At 40.0% G+C, this 20601-nt stretch overlaps 1 protein-coding gene and 1 long non-coding RNA gene across 10 annotated transcripts in view; one reads left to right on the top strand and one right to left on the bottom strand.

Annotated features, from left to right (window-relative positions):
* Window positions 1–443: 443 nt before the first annotated feature.
* hoxb3a (homeobox B3a) overlaps window positions 444–20601 on the bottom strand; it is a 51891-nt gene continuing 31733 nt past the window's right edge. For 3 of the 9 annotated variants that reach the window (XM_084414434.1, XM_084414436.1, XM_084414435.1), the window contains exons 3-5: window positions 10599–10665; window positions 4110–4707; window positions 444–3428 (exon numbers count right to left, since the gene is read on the bottom strand). In XM_084414434.1, the coding sequence (XP_084270560.1) occupies window positions 2668–3428; window positions 4110–4599 (1251 nt within the window). In that variant the 5' untranslated portion in view covers window positions 4600–4707; window positions 10599–10665 and the 3' untranslated portion in view covers window positions 444–2667. Of the gene's footprint in view, window positions 3429–4109; window positions 4708–7451; window positions 8196–10598; window positions 10666–11650; window positions 11843–12465; window positions 13084–15369; window positions 15401–15735; window positions 16334–20601 lie in introns of those variants that run through there. The other 6 variants (XM_084414439.1, XM_084414440.1, XM_084414438.1 and 3 more) reach the window with 6 other exon arrangements.
* LOC311293957 lies at window positions 8905–10420 on the top strand. Its single transcript, XR_014627984.1, has 2 exons — window positions 8905–8994; window positions 9199–10420. It is a non-coding gene; the product is annotated as an uncharacterized lncRNA (long non-coding RNA).

The raw sequence follows: 20601 nt of genomic DNA, 5'->3' as shown, positions 1-20601 counted from the left end.
TGGATTTTTCCCCAGAATTATCTATTTTTTTCTGCATTGGAAACATTCTATTGGCGCGTCGCATTGATAGGATTATTGAAACTAAATTGTGTTTCAGCTATAACTGTAATCTGAAATTGACTTCGCAATAGTTCGGATTTGCAACCCGGGCTTCTTTTCGTCGTTTTTCTCGTCTAAAAGAACAGTGGAAACAGATATAAACCTGTGTGGGTGTCTGGGAATTTTAAAGGAAATACAAAGCAAGCTGTGTAGGCCGTGGGCGCTTCGGAAAGGCTTCAGTCTGAAAGGCCCTCCTTCACTACAGAACGGAGCTGACTGCGATGGACTGGGACGCACTGATAATCTCTCTTTTTATTTGTCGTCTGTGTTTTATGTTCCTATTTCGGAGAGTACTTACATAAACAATTATCAAGTTAATTTATTTTTCTTTTCTTTTTTCAACTGGATTTTTTTCCACTGCAAAATAATGATGTTCTGGGACGAATTCTACAACATTTTGCGTTAAAAGCTTAAAGGAATTTATATCATCCGAGGGACAGCGGTTTTTAATTCATTTCTTAAGATCTATCTGGATTGCACAACTAATTTCAGTATTTTAATATTTGATGCCTTATGTTTGTACACTGTACCTCAAAATGTGACTATTTTGTGTGTAGTTAAAAATACAAGAACTTGCTTCTTGTGCACTTTTTTATTCTGATAAACGCGTTGATGTATTTGTAACAGTACAAAAAGTGTAATCCATACAACAATCACATGTTGAGAGAATTATCACAAAGCGCTAAATGTGAAGACCTATTTGCGTTTTGCGCATGCCATGGAAATTGTTTAATGTTATTATCACTGTTATTCTAATATATTTGTTTTGTATTCACACGGTTGCAAATTGTTGTGCTCTATTTTTTTAGACAATAAATGAATTCGTTTAGTTTTATCTAAAGCCTGGGTATGCTGAAATCAAATCTGTGTTAAATGAATGAGCTCATAAAGCAACGCAACCTACAATAATCGGTTGAGATCCAACAAACAGAAATAGCCTACCTGTCCTGCTTTAAACTTGGGATTATTTGTAATCATTTGTTTTAATTCCATAACCAGTAAAACAAGGGTTCAGCGATTCCATTGGACCCCTTTCACGTGACCATTGCAGGCGCGGCCTCCAGGGCTCTTTCACAGGCCTCGAGGAACCCCCACCCCCACCCCTTTCTGCCTTTGCCTGTATATCTGTTTTGTAAACTCATGAACTTATAGAGTGGAAATGAATAACATAACATTTTATTAAAGAATTGTTCAACAACCAACTCTTAACAAGGAAATAAAAGTAGTTACAAAGGACAAATGAAGTTCTCAAAATGTTTCGCTATATTTCGTCTAATTCTCGACTATGCGGGAACGGTTTGATTCCGTTCTTGCGCCCCCTGTACAAGTCAAGACATTATTTATACAAGGGTAACATAAAGCTACATATCTCTAAAATACAAGAACTAAAAATTAATTTCTTACAATGACAAGAACACAGCGTCTTTTTATAACAGGTAGATACTAAAAAAGTACATTTTATCGATATAAATACATGGGGATAAATAATACAAAAAAGAAAGTATTTAAACTGGCTATAACAAATAAATATATATTTATGAATGTTCACTTGAACACACTTAGCGAAAGACGCTGATTGAAGGTCTTCCGATTCAAAATAAGATTTACTTTTCTTCCTCACCCATTAAATGTAAACTCTAAGTGCAACAATGATGCCCAGACCAGAGCGCATTAGGCGTAAACAGAGACGTCTGCGCTGTAGCTTGGTTTCCCGGACATGCATTTTTGTTCAAATATACCCTGTTTCCACGTTAAGTCAAGATATGAGAAAATGTGGGCCTTTTATATTAGTTTGGACTAATGTAGGCGAACCCAAAGATGGGGAAAGATAGAGAACTGGGGAAGGGAGTATGGGGGAGAGGGGGAGGGGGAGAGGGAGAGGGAGGGGACAGCGAGTTGAGGGAATGAGTTTAAATTTACTAGTATTCTCAACTCTTCTTTTTTACCCTGTGTCAAAGCCATAACAAAATTATATTTACTTCTCATTAATAGTGATAGGTAGCATAGTGTATAACGGACTTAAAAGAGATGAATATCTTTATCACCGTCTTGCTAAAGACAAGGTGCCACTCTGCTGCAGTTTTGGGAACAAGTTAATAAAAAAATTGACATTTGTGTGACGTTTTAAAAAAAGAGGTATGTGAAATAAGGGTAGTGGACGAAAACAATCCAGTGGTTTTCTTGCACCAGTAAGTTTAAATGTAGGGTATACCGTACCACTCTCCAAAGTGTGAGGAATGCAGTGACAATGCTGAAGAAGTACACAAACATTTAAGATAATGTAATGAGGTCATACAGCTAGACAGTCTATTCCTTGGCATAAACTAGCCACTTTTCACTTTTACACTTTTCAGTGTATCATTTTAAAGGGGTATTTAGACCTATGGATACTAAATTCAGGTATGTTCACGTATGAATGGAAGGACAACATTGACATAAACCGGTGTTCTAGTCATGGCAAGAAACCACTGGATCATCTTTTTCAACCCCATTGCATCGCCCCATGGGTTAGTCTGTTTCGTTTTGTCTTCCTTTCATTTTTTTTTTATTATTATTTGTCCAAACCTGCTACAGATGAGTCAACTTGGGTGCTTCTTGGATTCTACCCTGAGAAGGATGGTGCGCAGACAGATCCGTGTATGTCGGATGTGGGTCACACGGTCCATGGTGCTGGTTCGCCGACATCTGTGTGGCACCGTTGTAGTCCATGCTTGCCGACTGGTGGTGTGGTAGGTGATTGAGGCCATACATAGAAGGCCCAGTGGCAGGCATGGCATCAACATAGCTACCTCCCACATACACGGGGCTACCCTGCATGTTTGGTGTCCCGTAGGTGCCACTGTTACCCTGTAGCCCATGTGGGTCATAATCCGGTGCAGTGTTTCCATACTTCTGTTGGGGTGGGCAACCTTTCATTGGGTTCTGATAGGCTGTTGACATGGCATATGCATTTTGATGGGGCTTGTTAAAAGATGGTGGGGAGGGAGCGTCATAACTGCCCATTGAGTGCATAGAGTTCATGAAACCAGCCGAGGACTGCATTGGAAGAGGTGGGCTTCCTGTGGGGGATGGCCCCCCTGAGGACGAGCCGATGCCTTTCAACTTTTGATCTTTCTTGTACTTCATCCGCCTGTTCTGGAACCAAATCTTGATCTGCCGCTCGCTGAGGTTGAGCAGATTGGCCATCTCCACGCGCCTCGGCCGGCACAGGTATCGGTTGAAGTGAAACTCCTTCTCGAGCTCCACCAACTGAGCGCTGGTGTAAGCGGTGCGTGCTCTCTTGGAAGCTGCAGAACCCGGAGGGCTTTTCTCACCACCGCTGCTCTCCGCTGGGGTGAGAATGAAATAAAACATAATTACTCCACACGGAAATTGAATGCATCGTTCCCACTAATAAAGCCGGCCATGAAAAACTTATCCCCCTGATATTGGTTGTCAACACTTCATAACTTTGGCATTTATTAAGAGACGCATGCCCTTACATTGACCTTGTGTATGTAAATCACATTACAACTAAAGCCCAGGGCCAGAATCGTACGGTGCACTAGGCAACGGTGTGTTTGCTACATGGTTTGTCTTTTAAATGGTTTACAGGGAGGATTAGAAAGATAGAAACCTCTATGTACAAATTCAGAGGCTTGTGGGATAAATCTTCTGTTATCTGGACACAATAATTATGTATGACAAGTGATGTGGCATTACTGCAATCTAAAATCTAAACAATAATCTTTGCGTACTGCCGTTTCATCTTCTGCCGCTTTTATAGTCAAAGATATTCAGAGCATATAACCATATAATCATCACAATTCTTAGACTTTTTTTTTAAGCTGTCCTGTCCCCTTGCTAAACAGATTGAAAACTTTGAAACGAGCATGGTCTGATTTAGTCCCACCCCTATTGTATCCCCTTTCAAGCTAATAATGTTGGCCAACATCTGTCTCGGTCAAGAAGGGTGAGAAGAGGAGAGAATAGAACAGAACAGAAGAGAAGAGGGGGTTTGGCAAACACACCGTTAGCTGAGCTTGCACTAGGGGAGCTGTTTTTTTGCTTGGTGTTCTGACGTGACTCCTTCATCCAAGGAAAGATTTGCTTCGTGAGAGTTGGGTTTGGGGCCAGAGAAGACGACTTGGATGACGATTTGGCTGTGCCCCCGCCGCCAGCCCCGCCACCACCGCTGCCGCCTGGCTGCTGGGTGGCATTTGAGGCAGCAACGTTTACAGCGTTCTGAGGAGGGGAAACCTGGGGGGGTGGGTGGTGTTCAGGTGGCAGACTGGGCCGCATGCAGCTGCCATTAAGCTCTTTCGTCTTGGCATGCTGAGGCTGTGGGGGTGCGCTGGTGCCGAGCGACTGTAGAGAGCATGCAGACCTTTGGTAGTCACCCTCAAGATGAGCTGAGTTCTGGAAGGCTGGTGCCGGGGCATCATAGCCAAAACCGTTTGCCCCCTGGTACGAGTATCCTCCGAAAAGTGTCGAGTTGTCGTAGTAGGTCGTTTTCTGCATTTCCAAAAATCGAGTTACCGGCTACCAGGGTCCTGACGACCTTCTGGAAGAACATTGGCACTAGATGTCACGTGACCGTCTCTTTCCAATGGCCTCTTGGAAGCTGACCTGAAAGGTTATAAGAGGCACATAATAAGAGGGGCGCGAGGTAAATCCATCTTACTGCACTGAAAGACGCCATGACATGAATAGCATGTTCCCACAACACAGCCTGCAGATGCTCTCTCTCTCTCTTTCTCTCTCTCTTCACTCCCTCTCAAACTACACATAAGGTTTTGAACTGGCATACTCAATTTTATAAAAAATAAATAGTTTTTTTGCATTGCATGCTATTTAAATTGTACTTTAAATTACAGATTTATCTTGCCTTTGTTCTCCAAATAAATAAATAAAACGTTTTGTACTGTGGTCATTGTTCCTACTGATATGCAAGTATTTAGGTAGGAAGGAAAATAAATAAATCAATAAATACATGCATACATACATACATAAATAATCTATGTCATAAAAATAAAGATGTTACAATTCACTTGCCAAGATGCGTTTTAGGTGGTAATTGTTGACACTGGGCTCCATTCTAAGATCTCTGATATTGTGTAAAAATATTTCATATTTATTTAATTTTTGCAACTGAAACAGAACTTAAAACGCAAACGCAATAAAAGACAACAAAACGTTCATCAAAAGATAAAATTAAACTTGGACAAAACAGACGATCTCTGCGGACATTTGAGAGAGCTCTTGTCTCAAACACAAAGGGAATCTTTGGAGGGCTTTCTCCAGTTACAAACAAACGTATTTGGGCAACATTAAAACCTGACAAACCGGCACTGTGTTTCTTTAACTTTGTTGCTGGCCTTTATGAACGCAGAGCGAAAGCTTCAACAGAAGGTGTTATTCATAATGGTCGCAGGACCAAAAATAGACAAATCCAGCCCTTTAAAAAGCTCGAGACCTCGCAGCTTTGCTCTGGGGTTGCTGAGAGGACCGGGCGAAAAACGATCACTCAAACACTTACAGGCACCTGGCATTTATTCTCACTCACTCGCCTGGGTAGTAAATGTTATTAAAAAAGACGAAGGGAAGCCAATAAATTGCGCAAGATGTTTTAAGAAAGGACTACTAAGGCTTTTGCTTTATCAGATACTTGCAAGTTCAATTCACAGTGGGCAAAACCATTTTAACTATTTCGAGTCCTTTATTCATAGATAAAATTACCTTGGCATTTTTCATTAATTATGTGTATATTTCTATAAATGACACACAAATGTATTTAGATGACTGGAAGACCACATTAGTATTTTAATGCTGTCATATATTTCGTTGGCTACACATGGCAATAATGAAGGCCTGATTTACATAAACCCTGTTTTGCGTCCTGTGCTTTTTTTCTATCGTTGTGAAAATCCCCCAAAAATATATATATATATATATATATATTCATTTAATCAAGTAAAAAATGTTTTTTTTCTGGTTTATATAATTGTAATTGTATTTATCGTATAATAAAGTGTTCCAGAAAAAAAGCATATGTGGTCTAGTTAAATTAATCATCCTTATAATTTTCTAAAACCGTGTGTATGTACAGCCTATGTGTGTGTATGTGTGTGTGTGTGTGTGTGTGTGTGTGTGTTATATAACAATGTTGTTGTTATTGTTGTTTGTTTAAAAGAAAAAGAAAACTGGTTTAATATTTTGAACCAACATTATACGCTTTAGAGCTCACAAATACATTATTGCAGAAGCTAACTCAAAGAAAAAAATCCTTTGTTAAAATTGACTGGAATAGACAGTGAATTTGTCTTTCTCAGACTGACAATTATTCTTAGTGATTGTAAAATGTACTTCCCTGCAATAAATGGATATTTCTAATTCTACGATTAATATTCTATTATTTAGAAATAAATGTGTAAACATTGAGATGTTTGTGTTTCTGTTGAATAAAGCGTAAATGTGAGCTACAGCTTTTGGACATCAACTCAGTCTCAACACGTCACAAATGTCGGTCATTTATCTTCGAAGAGGACGGCCGGAATCCTAATCATTTACTCTAAGGAATTGTACAGGGAAGAGAAAGGGGAGAGGAAGAGGGGGATATAAAAACAGGCATAATAGATATGAAATCATATCGCTGTTCCATTTAATGGAACACGTAATGTCTTGGCCCTCTTGTTACGGTAACACAATAACCAACTTTTCTGTAGATCCAGCCCTAATACAATTACGGAGTCGAAAGCGGACGTAGTAGGAGCAGGACCAACCCAAACGTCAACAAAAACAACACTGCTTGGGCGCCTCTTTGCTATTCGAAAATAAGTTACCTGATATTTATGTAAATATTAAACGGATAGCTTACATATAACCCCCAAAAATATAGTAAATAGTATGTCGATTAGAGAGACCCACAGTCTTTGCATTCGGAAAGAACAGGCCTTTAACGTGCAAATTCAATATCAAATGAAAACAAACCTTGGTGCCAATCGAAGCATTTGCCGAAATCGTTAAAATCATTTGAATATTGCATACTGACGTTTAACTACGGCGTTTTATTTGCTCGCGTAAAATCACCACCTCAGTCTTGAACATAAACTCACGCTTTCCTACCAAAGCATTTATGAAAACAAACATCCCCCAAAATGATCTCCTTTGTTATGTAACAAAGCCAAAATTAGACTAGATAACACAATCTTGGGTGCATTTATTCAGAGGTAGCGAAAGAAAGCTCCAGCTTCAATGGAAGCTTAAAGCATTGTGAACTCTTCTTGAACCGCGTTTGGAGTCATACGGTCATAAATCACTAGGACACACATACCGCCATTCACAAACTGATAGCCTATTTCAGACCAGCTTACCTTAGCCTCTGACGAGAGACGCGCGGGCAGGCATCATATTTTCCACATTCGGCCACGCTGCAATCAATAAAGAAGCCCAAAGCTCATACCAGTTTCGATATTCCAGCCAGACAGCGCGCGTCAAACGCCGGGTATCTCGAGCACGGCTGCCCCGCGCCAGAGTGCGGGCGCTGCTGGACGATTCCCCTCGGCTCGCGAAAGGGGGAGACGGTCTAGCATTAAAGATCTGAGGTATGCGAGGGGGGCTGCAAATGGACAGGCAGCACTGCTCCTGGCCGCCCTGTCGACTGGTACGCCCTGCTCGCAGATAACAATGGCCTCAGATTTCGCCTTCAATCTCCCCTCGCCTTTTCCTCATGGCGCAAAAATGAACATCATAATCCGATGTGGGCTCCCGACTCGCCGAAACATCTCCCCGTCTCATGTCGGGGCCCGGGGTCTGCTGGTATTATTTGCTCGTTTTTGCTAGGTTATTGTATGTAGTCAACACCAGGCCTTTCCAGCTATTGGAAATAACGGAGCAGGCTGGATGTGAGAGGCTCAAGCGTTAATCCCCATCAAACAGCGTCACCAGTGAAAACTTATGCTAATTGCAGGCGCTCGGGACAAGATAAAGGTCTACAACGGAAGCTGAAGAGTTTTTTCCCGAGTCACTTTCACTTGTGTGGTTGAACTATTATCCTCTAGGAACATTGTTTAGCAGGCAACTATAGCAGAGAGGACCCATTTCTCGCTCCCTCTCTTACTCTACCGGTGTATATTAAATTACCAGGAAGTACGTTCTCAGCGCCGGCTTGCCTCTTGCTTGAGGCAGAAACAACATTCTATCTGTATTGTTAATATTTCATCACATCCCTGCCAACACACCCAACTATAATAACTTATGCGCAAAATATATATATAAAAAAAACAATGAGGTGGGGGTGTAAGAACAAGAGAACAGACAACAGGCGGACTTGAAACCTGAGGGAGGGGTGTGAAAACAAATCACCAAAAAGAAAAAAAAAGATTTTTTTTTAATATTAAGAAGCTCTGTCGAGTTCTGGTCACACAAGTCCTGCGAGTATCATGGATGGCGCGTGCACGTTAAAATAGACGAGAGAGTGTCTTCTGTTTTTACTGTAGGCTATACATAAAGAGAAAAATATCAACATATCCTTTAAGGGTGGAGGACAGAAGGGAAAAATACGATACGAGAAAAACGCGAAAAGGAAATAAGGATGAAAGCCGGCGCGAGACCAAGATGGAAAAAAGAAAAGAAAAAACACACCAGGAAAGTGTTCAAGAGATATTGCTACTTCTCTCTCCTTAAGCCAAACACTACGTCTCCCTCTCTCTTACTCTCTCTCTCTCTCTCTCTCTCTCTCTCTCTCTATTTTTATTATTCAGGACACTACCCCCGTCGTTTATGGCTACGTAAGATTTATGACTTCCACCATACACAGGCAGCTGTAAACAGGCAACTTTAAAAAGATGCATTTCTTCTAGGTGCTTGAATAGAGAGCATCACCAACGGTGTGGGAGGAAGGCACAAGGCAAAAATGTAGGTGTCTGCAACTTTTTACTAAACGGCATTGTTCCTTATTTTGCAACCTTGCTAAAAGGATCCAATGGGGAGCCACTTAAAAGGGCACTAATTAACTAATACGTGGGCTGAGGCAACGAAATGCAGAAAACACAATTTCTACTCTTCCATTTTGCCATCTTTCAGCTATGATGTAAACATTAACAAACTGTTATTTTTCAGACAGTGGGTCAAATTTTACAGTTCGGATTATGACGTGCTGGTTTTCATGGCCTTGGATTCATGTTGTTAATTTTCATAAAAAAGGACAGCATATTGAGCTGCGCGGTGATGGATGTTACATTCCTCGTTCTTTTCCAATGGAATACAAAAAAAGACAACCACAGCCTCGGTGCATTATTTCCATGGATGTACATCTCGAGAAACCAGGGGGAAAAAACTACACTTCCGGACATTCTATCCTACCTCACAAGGATCCCTGGATACTCGTTTTGAAATTAAAATCAATGAGTTCGTTTAAATAGATTTTAAATCTACTGTATGTTTGTGTTGGTATATTAAAGAAGTATTGAAATTGTTCAATTATACAAACAACATGTATATGCAGCTGTATGGAGCATTGTATGCTGTTATATCTACAAAATTCCATTGTTTTTTTAAGAGTAATAATGAAAAGTAAATATTTTTGCAAACCGTTGCTATAAGCAGTTTCATTCAGTTTTGTAGGAACAATTTAAAGAGAAAATTGTTTCGTTCATAGGACAGTGGTATTTAAAAAAAATAATGGCATTAATGGAAAAAATATTTTTGTTTCAGAATGCTATGCCCCTGAAATAAAAAAAAATGTCAAACAACAAGAAAGCAAAACAGCTCTAGTAGCCTTTTGGCAAAACAATTAATGAGCTGCTGTTAATGTTGTTGTTTGTATGTTTATTTACATTGAGAAAAAAAAAAAACATGTTGTGAGTGTTATTCTAGCGTGGGACTTACTGTGAGTTGCGAGTCTCCATTTGCTAAGCAATTATTTAAGGCGTCAAACGATTTCTCAAAGACTCATGAGCAGCCTCAAAAATAAAACAGCACGTAATCACCATCCCAATCCCTATAGTACTATATCATTGTAAACCAGATTTCTGTTTCAATCAGACTTTTTTTTTTTTTTTTTTTTTTTTTAGTCGCAACATTCTACACATTTTAAAAACAACCTAGATGCAACACACTCGAAATGCGCATCGATCAATATAGCAAATAGCATAGGGGACTGCAAAAGTTCACGAGATTTGTTCCCCAGTATGCAACGGTATAATTGCCATCCAAATTGGGATCATTATATGCAATCAAACATGCATTTGTATGCTATTACATTATATGCTATTTCAGCTAGAATCCTGATGTTACATTGTATGAAAAATGCTTTGAAATTAAAACATTTTAATAAAGCATGCGAATTTTCTGATTTGTTTTATTCTTTGAATCAGTAGAAATATAAATTCAGATTTCATAATAATACCAATGTTTAAAACAATTTTTAAATGCAATGGGAAAAAAATAGTCTCTTTCCCAAACACATAACCAGAGGGTATAAATCACTGTCAAACTTGAAAAAAGATTGAATCACTTACCGAGATATTGTCCTTTATCACTTCTAGATTTTATGCAAGGATACAACTTCTTGATAACGAGAAGGAACTGTAAGTAGAGGGACAGAAAAAAGAGAGATGCAATCAAAACGGGGTCGCCAAAAATCCAATAGAGAACACCAGACCTCATGTAGAGAAATTGACCTCGAAGACAATTTGATGGTTGGCCACTGTTGACCGACATGTTAACCTTAAATTATGTTCCGGAATACAGAGAGAAATTCGAGGCCAACGAAAATATTTACGCTGTATCCCAAAGTCCCTTACTTCTATTGATTTTCAACATGTATTGAATTAAGCATGATATTTCTAATCATTTAAAACAGAACCTTTGGCCCTCCTAACGGATTTACTGACAGCAGAAAATGGTATGTTGAAAATCAAAACGATTCATTCTCAAAACCATACATGCGCTCTTATTTAAACACTGGAAAAAAAACACAGATGAATAAAGGAATAAAAACGTAATAACAAGCATAACAAGCTCTCCTGGCCTTGTTATAAAGAATGATCTACTTTTCTGTTCTGCAATATTATGCAATTGTTATTTAATAGTTATATAACATCCCAAGACAATTGCTAATACTAATAATGATAATAATAATAATATATAGCATTAACATTTTAAAATACAACCATCATACACAAATTACAAAAAAGATTTACAATAATTAAATAGAACAAGCGACAACGTTCGGCAACCATTGAGAAAACCATGAAGCGCGAGCCCCACCATTCTGGTATAAAATCCACCCATAAACTTGATAAACACAGCCCTTAATCCAAACGGGTGCCCTGGAGGACCGAAAATGGATATATACAGTAGGCGATGGCCTGAACTGAAATGGAATGAAATGGCCTTGCTGGTCTGCATAGCAGCGCTTATTAAAAGTGGAATATAAACGTTGGACGGTTTCGTTCGCCGGCTCGTGACAGCTACCCCAAACACATAAATCAAAACGAGGATTCCCCCGACCTCCCCGACTCTGCGGCCTACAGCGCTATAAAGTTATTTATTGCATCCCCGCACTTACGCACGCCGTTGGCTCGATTCCATTCCCAGCACCCAGGCCCGTTTCTACCGCTGTCCGGGTATTTTTGGGTCGATTCGTCCCCGGTAACACGCCAGCGACCCGCAGCCTTGCTGGACTAACCTAAAGTTACCTATAAAGTGAAGGGTGCTCGTGCCCCAGCAAGCAGGAACGCTGCTGCTCTCAGAACAAAGGGAGGAGGCAGCTCCCAGCCAGAAGAGCTGATGAGCCAATTTTTAGTGAGGAAAATGGAAGAGAAAGCAACCAGAGAGCAACGGCTTAGCCGAACCAGAACCAGCTTCTCCTCTGCTGCACGGAAAGCTTTCCAATAGTGTATAATTATTGTCCAGGCTATCGAAGGCTCAGAAAGAAAACAACAGCCGGATTCACGTGCGCTCATTACTGCGGACTTTGCAACAAAGGGCTCCTGCATCATTTATATAAATGCATATTAAGTGGATACACGGGCAGTGGGAGACTGTGTTCGGTTTGTCAGACCGTTTAAATATAGTAGGAGCTACTCTCACACTCTGCATAGTTCACACTGTGAACTCATTTGCACCCATGTTTGATCACTTCCAAAACAGTTGTGCTACATTTTTAAATGTATTATCCCTCTCACCCTTGGATATTGCATCATTTCTTTATATGGCCGTAGCCATCTGTAATATAGTTCTTCGTTTCAAAAATATATGCAACACGTACGTACGAACGTGGGAGAGTAAAACTCGCGAAACTAAAAGAGGCGCGCGGCGTGGCTTTGACAGATTGGCACTGGGTTTGCAGCTTGACCTTTCCGTGGAGGTGCGATAACTCACCAGATTAATGATCAGTCAGAGGTTCTTTGGAATCCCCTTGTAATGTCTTATATTTATGCATTAATCTCCCGTCCTGTACGTCCACAGGCTCTTGAGAAGCACGTATGGCACCTTCTGGAAGTCAGCGCAAATCCGACCTCATCCCATTTGTTGTGTAATTTACCAGGCGGTTTTGAACTGGCTATTTAGTAGTGACTGGGCGATACCATAAGAAAGGCCCTCTCTCCAAAATCCCAAATAATGCCCTGAATCCTTCGCTCACGTGACACGCATGCGTCAGAATGTCTTTTAGAAGTATTTTCCTAGTCTTAACAAATCCAAAAATAGAAAATATGCATTTTCATTCATAATCCATTCAACCGCATTTAATTAACTTCTGCCCCGTTTTCTTGAGTGCCACCCAGCAAAAAACACTGATATCGCTCCCCCATCACAGAATGTTGAGCTTTCATCAAGTCCGTTTGTTGGAATCCAGTGCTTTGAAAAGTAATGAGCTCGAACGCTTAGCATACCCAAATGCCGAGAGAGGAGGCTGTTTTAAGCTGGGAGCGGCTAGATATGTCTTCTTTTCTCTTGCAGTCTGGCGGATGACATCCAACTTTCAACACCACAAACTTCAGTGTGAGGCCGCTGGATGCGTTAGGCCTTCTGTGGCCAATCTTTGGACGATTAAAGGCGTTTCTGCTCTCGCAGGCTGTGGGAATGGGCAGGGGGCTTGGTTTCTGACACCCACGCATAGAGCATCAACTAAAGATTTCTCGTTTGCCTTACTGACCTGTGCGCAATGCTCACAACAAAGACGCTCACCGGGAAGAACTTTTTCTCATATGCGAATTAATCATTATTTATTGCTCTGGACTGGGGTCAGGTGGTTTTCTTTGTGTACATTTTATGTTTGCGCTACTTAATCATATATTGTTTAATTGACTTGTCCTAAAGCTTAACCTTGCTGAAAATATCGTCCAAGTGGACTTACTGGTAAGGCTAACTAAACTAAACTACAAACCTGAAGATTAGGCATTACCGCGCAACGCCCTGTAATCCTCCATGCTCTAAAAGCACTCATTCAGATGGTCTTATATAAAAGTCAAACTTTCAGCTATTCTACCACAAAGTTAATTTTTAAGGACCATCTGTGCATAGGGTGGATAATGTTTAACTTTTTTTGAATGAAGACACTGACTGAGGAAGAGACAGGGTCTTTGGGTCAACCAAGGCCCATGCCCCCAGGGTCCCCAAAACTGCCAACTTCACAAATCTGACAAATGAGCAGAGAAAATAAAAATGCACCCTGTTAGAAGTGAAACAGCAGTTGGATCTGATTTTAACTTTAAGAGTAAAAGATAAGTTAAATCAGTCATTGAATGATTTATTTTGTGGTCGCTGTTTAATAGGCGCTTTAGTAAAGCTGCATAACTCCACACACCACTGCAGCTATTGGTGCCCATGAAAATCACAGACTGTGATAATTATGACAGCAATAAACTATTCTGAGACTGGGAAATATATACATATATATATACTGTATATAAAAAGCTTCATGACCTAGTTGACAGTCGCACTGTTCTTTAAATTGCTCTCTCTTACTGGTCCTCTCTCTTTACTGTCAGTGATTTATGATAAAATCAATTAAATTATATCCACTTAGAGTTTTGTGGTTTTATTCAGACCTGTACGCTAGCTCGCGGAAACCGCTGGTCACAATTTCTCTTTTGGGCTAACGACCATCAAGACAACAACAAAACCAAAAGTAGTACTTAGAGAAGAGATTTTTCAAAATGTGTCAGAAAGCGCAGATTGACTCAGAGGGCTGATTCCTGAGCTTCTAAAAGCGTTTGATGCACATGTCTACAAGTGACAATGTAGTTTTAGCTTGTCTGATGTCAAACATTTGTGTCAGAACCTTTAAGTGATTTATAGTAAACTTTTGTTAGCATTTAATTATATGATGTCCTCGTCCTATAGGTTATATAGCCTATAGCAAATGTCTCCTGTCTTAATTCAAACAAACCATATAATAGACAAACGTGCTACGGTTTACGCAACAGATATTTTTGAAATTAACAATATTTTGTAGTCTCAATATATATATATATATATATATATTCACCTATGTTAACATTCTATTGCTTCGAAATTGATAACTCACATTTATTATAACTTCACTGTTTATCAGTAGTAAAATGTAACAAAGATTCGAGAATGAAAATTCGTCGTTGTTTTTTCTTTTAAGAAATCCATGTTTAAACGACCAAGGAGCAGGGAGCACAGAAGAGACATTATGTTTCAATATAGCCGTCTACCTTGAGGCCACATTTGAATTATTAGCCGCTCTTTTATTACCTTTGACAGCTTGCGCCTACTATAAGTTTTAGGGACGCCACTCGTTTTACAAGCAGCAAAAGTGAAAAATAATAACAAGAATAAATGGCTATAAGGCCATTTTGGGATACACGTGGCGCGATCAGTGGAAAGCAAAGCAAATGTCGAAATTAGGAGCTGTTAGTAGAATAAGCAGCCCTCTATTTAGGTCATAAATCTGTCTTCTTTTTTCTCGTTCAGACCTCTGCGCGAATCTCCACACTTTTCCAATCAAGTGGAGAATTTGAGAAATTAGTCTAACTGATGAAAAAAAGAACGTTACAGAACCACAAGAGTAATAAAAGAAATGTAAAAAAAGAAAGGTATGTGGGGAATGAGCCAACATTTAGCCCTCATCGGTTACCTATTTGAAGGCAAGTGTCTCCGGTTGTTTGAAAACAAAGAAAAAAGTTTTCGAAGTCGGGCACACCCAGGGATGACTCTAGGTCACACAACGGATAATTAATGACTTGTCGGCAGAAGAGCTCGGGACACAAGGAAGAGTCCAGGCATGCGGCATCATTCGAAGCTTGCAAATCTTACCTGACATCCAGCATTCCTCCCGGTATCTCCGCCGAAGATGTGCCTTTGTTTTTGGAATATTTACGCAAAACGACGGAACAGAATGGCTGCCGTGAAAGGATTGTTTTATAGATTTTAAATAATTGTTGTTCGATGAGAGAAGGTAACGTTTTATAGCTTCCTTATCGATTTAAACGTTTACATAAAACAATAAAATGAGGCTACTTTGTGGATCACAGCGTATATAGGCGCGTTGGGAACTGCTAATGCGCGCACAGCCCCACACAGGCGTCCACAATCCCAATACTCCGGGAGCTCAGCGTTTTTCCTTCAGCCGAACCCCAGGCTTTGAGTCTTAGCGTGTGACTGCTCTGGAGCACCACTCACCAGCAGGCGAAAGATTCCACCTCTAGCCTCAAGCTGTCTGATTGCCTCTCGCTGCTTGCGCGGAGCAGGGTGGATTGACACGGTGAACTAGTGAACCAGTGGACTGACAGGACACACAGGGTGGAGAAGCCAACGGGGTTCGTTTGTCCAATAGGGTACTGCACGGCTACGGGGCCAACACATGGGCCATATGGTTATTGCAACCTGCAGGCTTCGGCAAGGGCGAACACGGTCAACCTCATTCCGATAATTGTTCCCTTTCCTGTCGACATCCAACACGTTTCTTGTCTCCTTTTTATTTTAAGGGAATTATGCCAAATTCCAATAGATATAAAAGGGTAGGCTACTTGTTATTTTCTTGAGTTCACAAAAAATGCATCTGGTAGGTCTGGCTTCAGTCGATTTTGTTTTACTATCTTTGCTCGAATGCCTAGTTCCTGCATTCACTAGCCCTACATTTACAACCTCCAAGTTAAGTCACTACACTTGGCTTTCGTTCTTCGAGGCTTTTGTGTGCTAGGTTGTACACTACCCACGCAGAGATAGCAGAAAACAACAGGCGCGTGCGCTCTCTCTCTCTCTCACACACACACACACACACGCAGCAGACATAGACGGAAGTTCAATTATAACTATTTAAAAGTGTGATGATAATATCCATGCTATTCTTAGCCACTGCATAAAAAGGCAGACGGTGGCTCGAACATTTCCGGCTGAATTCTCTTATCGCGCTCCCCCATGCTCCTCAAATGGATGAAAATCCCGCGTGTAGCCTCTGGATAGTGTTTCTCTGCTCATTTTTCATGTGCTTTCAATCGTTGCTCTGTGTAGACCGTTATGAATTAGAGAGAGGTTTGATATTGATTTATTTCCAAATGGGTAATTATTCGTGCATTAGGAGACAGGGGAAACACCTGGAAAACTCACCTAAGCTAAGATCAAATAAATCGTAGCTACGTACAACTGCTACTGCTGGCCTAATAAAATGACGAATCCAATGAAAGACAAAAGGACTAAAAGATTCAGTATGAGACCAAAACATGATTGTGTTTAGCCACCATGCTTAGTGATAGTTAGTGATATGTTCAACGATTATAGCTTTATACTCGCTTTGATCGTTTAGTAATAGAAAATGCAGAACTATAATCGCTGAACACCCAACTATGATCGTTTAAGTGGTACAAATACACGACATTCATTTTATGTATTTTTATTTACTGCACATGTCTAGAATTCCACTGAAAACGGGGTGGTTTATCTAACTTAGCCATGCCGAAGTTCTTTAATAATAATAATAATTATTATTATTATTATTATGAATATTATCAGCATCATCATTATTATTATTGTTATGTCTGCTCTATCAAATGTGGTAATGTTTGTTTTAAATAAGTCAAAATGATATAAGGTTTGAAGATTAAATAGCGAAACAGCAGCTTAGTTTATACATCGCTCCATCTTGTTAGTGTACATTTGGATGCAATAAGAGGACAATATGGCCGACATCCAATCCAAAGACTGAGGAAACTCGCTAGTGATGAACTATCGGAATACTGTCTGATAAACAAGGGGGAAAAAGGCCAACAAGCATTAACACCCCCCTATACACAGGCCAGTATCAGAACGCATAATAAATTGATATACAATTACCTGGATTTGTTTTCTTTATGGGCATTTAAATGGTTTTACTCCATGATTTTAATGCTGCCATTTGCATTACTTGTAATCTTTACGGCTGGCATAGGCTACTAAGATTTAAAATTGTGCACTTTTTTTTTTTTGGCTATTAGTGTTAATATAATGTTTTAATTGTTATTAATTAAATGTACAGGATATATATTTGGTTACAAAAATGTTATTTAATCTATATCACTGACACTTTTGTGATAAACTTAACCGTGTGACTATACTTGAAAACATTTTTTGTCTGCAAAGATATGGGGACTCTTAATGTCTATCCAAACTGACTGGCATTTTGAATCATTTATTCAACCTCTGCTGTCACTAAACACGTGAAATCAGATATTAGATCCGCCTGGCGAGTCCCTGCACGAAAAAAATGTCCCATCTTTTCGCTCCCTGCGCATCCTCCAAAATGAGCTCGGATATTGTTTTTGACACAGCGCCGGGCAACAAGGAGCGCTGCTGGAATTATACATTTTGATGGTGCTCGCCATGCCGGTGTGCCCATTAATATTTGATAGGAGCCAAGGAGTTATTCTAATTTTGTTACACAAAGGTTTGTACTACCCAGATGGAGAGGAGGTGAATAAAACAGTTGCAATGCTATAAAGCAAAGGGGCAAATAACTCCATTATTATTATTGTTATTATTATTATTAGCCTATTATTATTTCTGTTGATCTGATCAGCTGATCACTAACAGTTAGCGGGTTTTTTGTGTTTTTTTTGTGTGTTTTTTTTGTTTTTTTTACCTTGAGCTCATAGATTACAGTGTGTGTGTGTGTGCTTTTATGTTTGTGTGAATAAAACAATAAAAAACGATAAACCTCTTTGTTTGTGGACGTTTTCTTCAGCGGCGCATGTGCGTTGCACAATTATTGCCATCTCTACGAAATAACATTAACACGTCATAAACAAGATTTACTACAGGTAAAGTCGCTCACTTGACAAGCCTCCTCCTCGTGCACAGATAAGGAGGGGGGAATCCAGTTCAAATAGCATGCCAGCCAATGAGGCAGATTTCTGTGATATTCTTTCAGTTTTCATCGTATTAAAATCACTTGTAGAAAAAATAGACTTGTAACAAAGTGGCTACTGAAAGCCTTCTGTAACTTAAGCTAATCGGAAAGACTAATCTTAAATCAGGCAATGTCAGTCTGTTAGGTTTGTCCCACATAAAAGAGAAAATCAGAAGAAGAAGAAAGATCTTTGTGACCCTCTTTTGGCTTAAAGGCAATTCAACCTCTGTCAATGTTCTAGTTAAGAATAAACTAAAGCAGTAGCTGCTCCTTTCTGCTCAGTAAGTACTCCAATTAGGTTTTTACACCATGAAGAAAAACAGCTGCAGTCCAGGTATGAGACCCCTGGCTATGAGTTTCCTGGCGGGCGCGGACACTTTTATGAGATTTACAAGGCGACGAGGCGTTCCCGTTTTGCCAAATTTAAACAAATCTTCCCTTAATTGGTAATTGCATATTCAGTAACTCAAGACCTGCAGCTACTTCATATTAGTCGCTGATCCATTGTCGTAAATCGTTCGCGATAATCAACTCGGGGGGCTTAAAGATGAGGGGAGAGAGGGCTAAGGCGAAGGGTTCGCGGGCCGTTTTCGAATCAGAAGTCGGCGAGCCTAAACGGTAATCCGGGGAATCTCTTCCTCGTTCCCGCATATCGTCGCTCGCCCATCATTTTCAAAGAGAAATGATTTATCGCGCAGACGGCCATAAACAACACAACTCCCTCACAAATACACAATGGCAGCCCCGCTGCCGCTGACACACATATCACTATAAATCAAGCGAAGTAGCTGGCTGAAAAAACGGTACAGAGAGAGAGAGAGAGAGAGAGAGGGACATGCAAAGGAAGGGAGAAAGATGGTTTATGTGGGACGGTGAGGAAAAGAAGAGAAACACGCTGCTTTTCAAAAATATGTAGTAATATGAATGGAGCGCGGTGTAATGCAATGACATGTAGCATCACTCCTGTTGGCAGCTGAATTCAAACGATGGAATGGGTTTGTGAGACATACATGCATGATGACAAGGGATGGCGAGGATGAGTATTTCTGGACGATATTTACCACAACACCACAAAACAGCAAATAAATGCAAGGAGTCGGGTAAGCCTGGAACGGTGGCGGCGGTCGAAGTGGCGTTCCCCGTTTCCTCGTATACTCACAAGCTTCGCACGGTGAGACGCTCCCCCGTCCGAATTTGTTTTATTGCAGCCTCCGTGAGGGTCTCTGCCTGTGCTTTTTTTCGCTCCGCTATAGGGCTTGTTTTTAAAAGGACAGTTGAATTTCACGTCAGACACTAGGAGACCATGTCTGCGATATTCCTGACGAATACATATCTATTCTGCAACCACTGCATTAATTATTTAATGAATCACGTGACCAGGAGGGGGATGGGGGCACCACGGCTTGCACGCTCGCGGGATTACTATGACCCAACTCTCCACAGCTACACTACATGCTGTTCTGTTCTTTTTATTCGTAATATGAAATTCTTCATACTATTCAGGACAAGGTAAATAAATAAAAAGTTTGTTACGGTACGAACGTATGTGTGGTAAACGGTTACCTATGATAGGCTAGACATGGATAATCATAATGGGTGAATTTTGTGGTACAAGTTTTCTGTCTTTTATAACGCCTATGTTACTACGGACATTTTACTTACAATGTGTGTTTTATTTTCAGATGAGTTCCGTTTTTAATTACGTTTATTTGAAGCAGCTTACTTTTGTAATCAGCATTATATATTTCATTTAGTTTTTCTTATTTTGCTGGAATTTTCAAGTCCAATTATTGTCTTTAGTGTTATATTGATGTCTTGTTTTATTTCTTTGTAACACTATGAATATGCATTAAAATAATGATAAATAAGAAAGAGACTCTGAGTGTGTGTGTGTGAAGAAATTCTTACGATAACAAGCACTCTGATGAATGGCTGTTGGCATTACAACTGATATCACATACCCAATTTCCATCACTGATTCTTTGCCAGCTTATTTAACTCTACAACTACGCGTTTGACATTTTATCGAAATTAAGTCAGTTTAACGGTTTAAACATTTTCAGTGCAGAGAGCACATTTGTAACAAGTTAGTAGATTTATAGATATGATTTAGCTCAAGTTTGCCTACATTTAACTATCAAACTGTTAAGTTGTATTTGTATTAT

This window comes from Rutilus rutilus, assembly GCF_951802725.1.
Source record: "Rutilus rutilus genome assembly, chromosome: 1".
NCBI lineage: Eukaryota > Metazoa > Chordata > Actinopteri > Cypriniformes > Leuciscidae > Rutilus > Rutilus rutilus.
The sequence above is the reverse complement of the archived record's forward strand: the minus strand, read 5'-3'. Positions and strand labels throughout refer to the sequence as shown.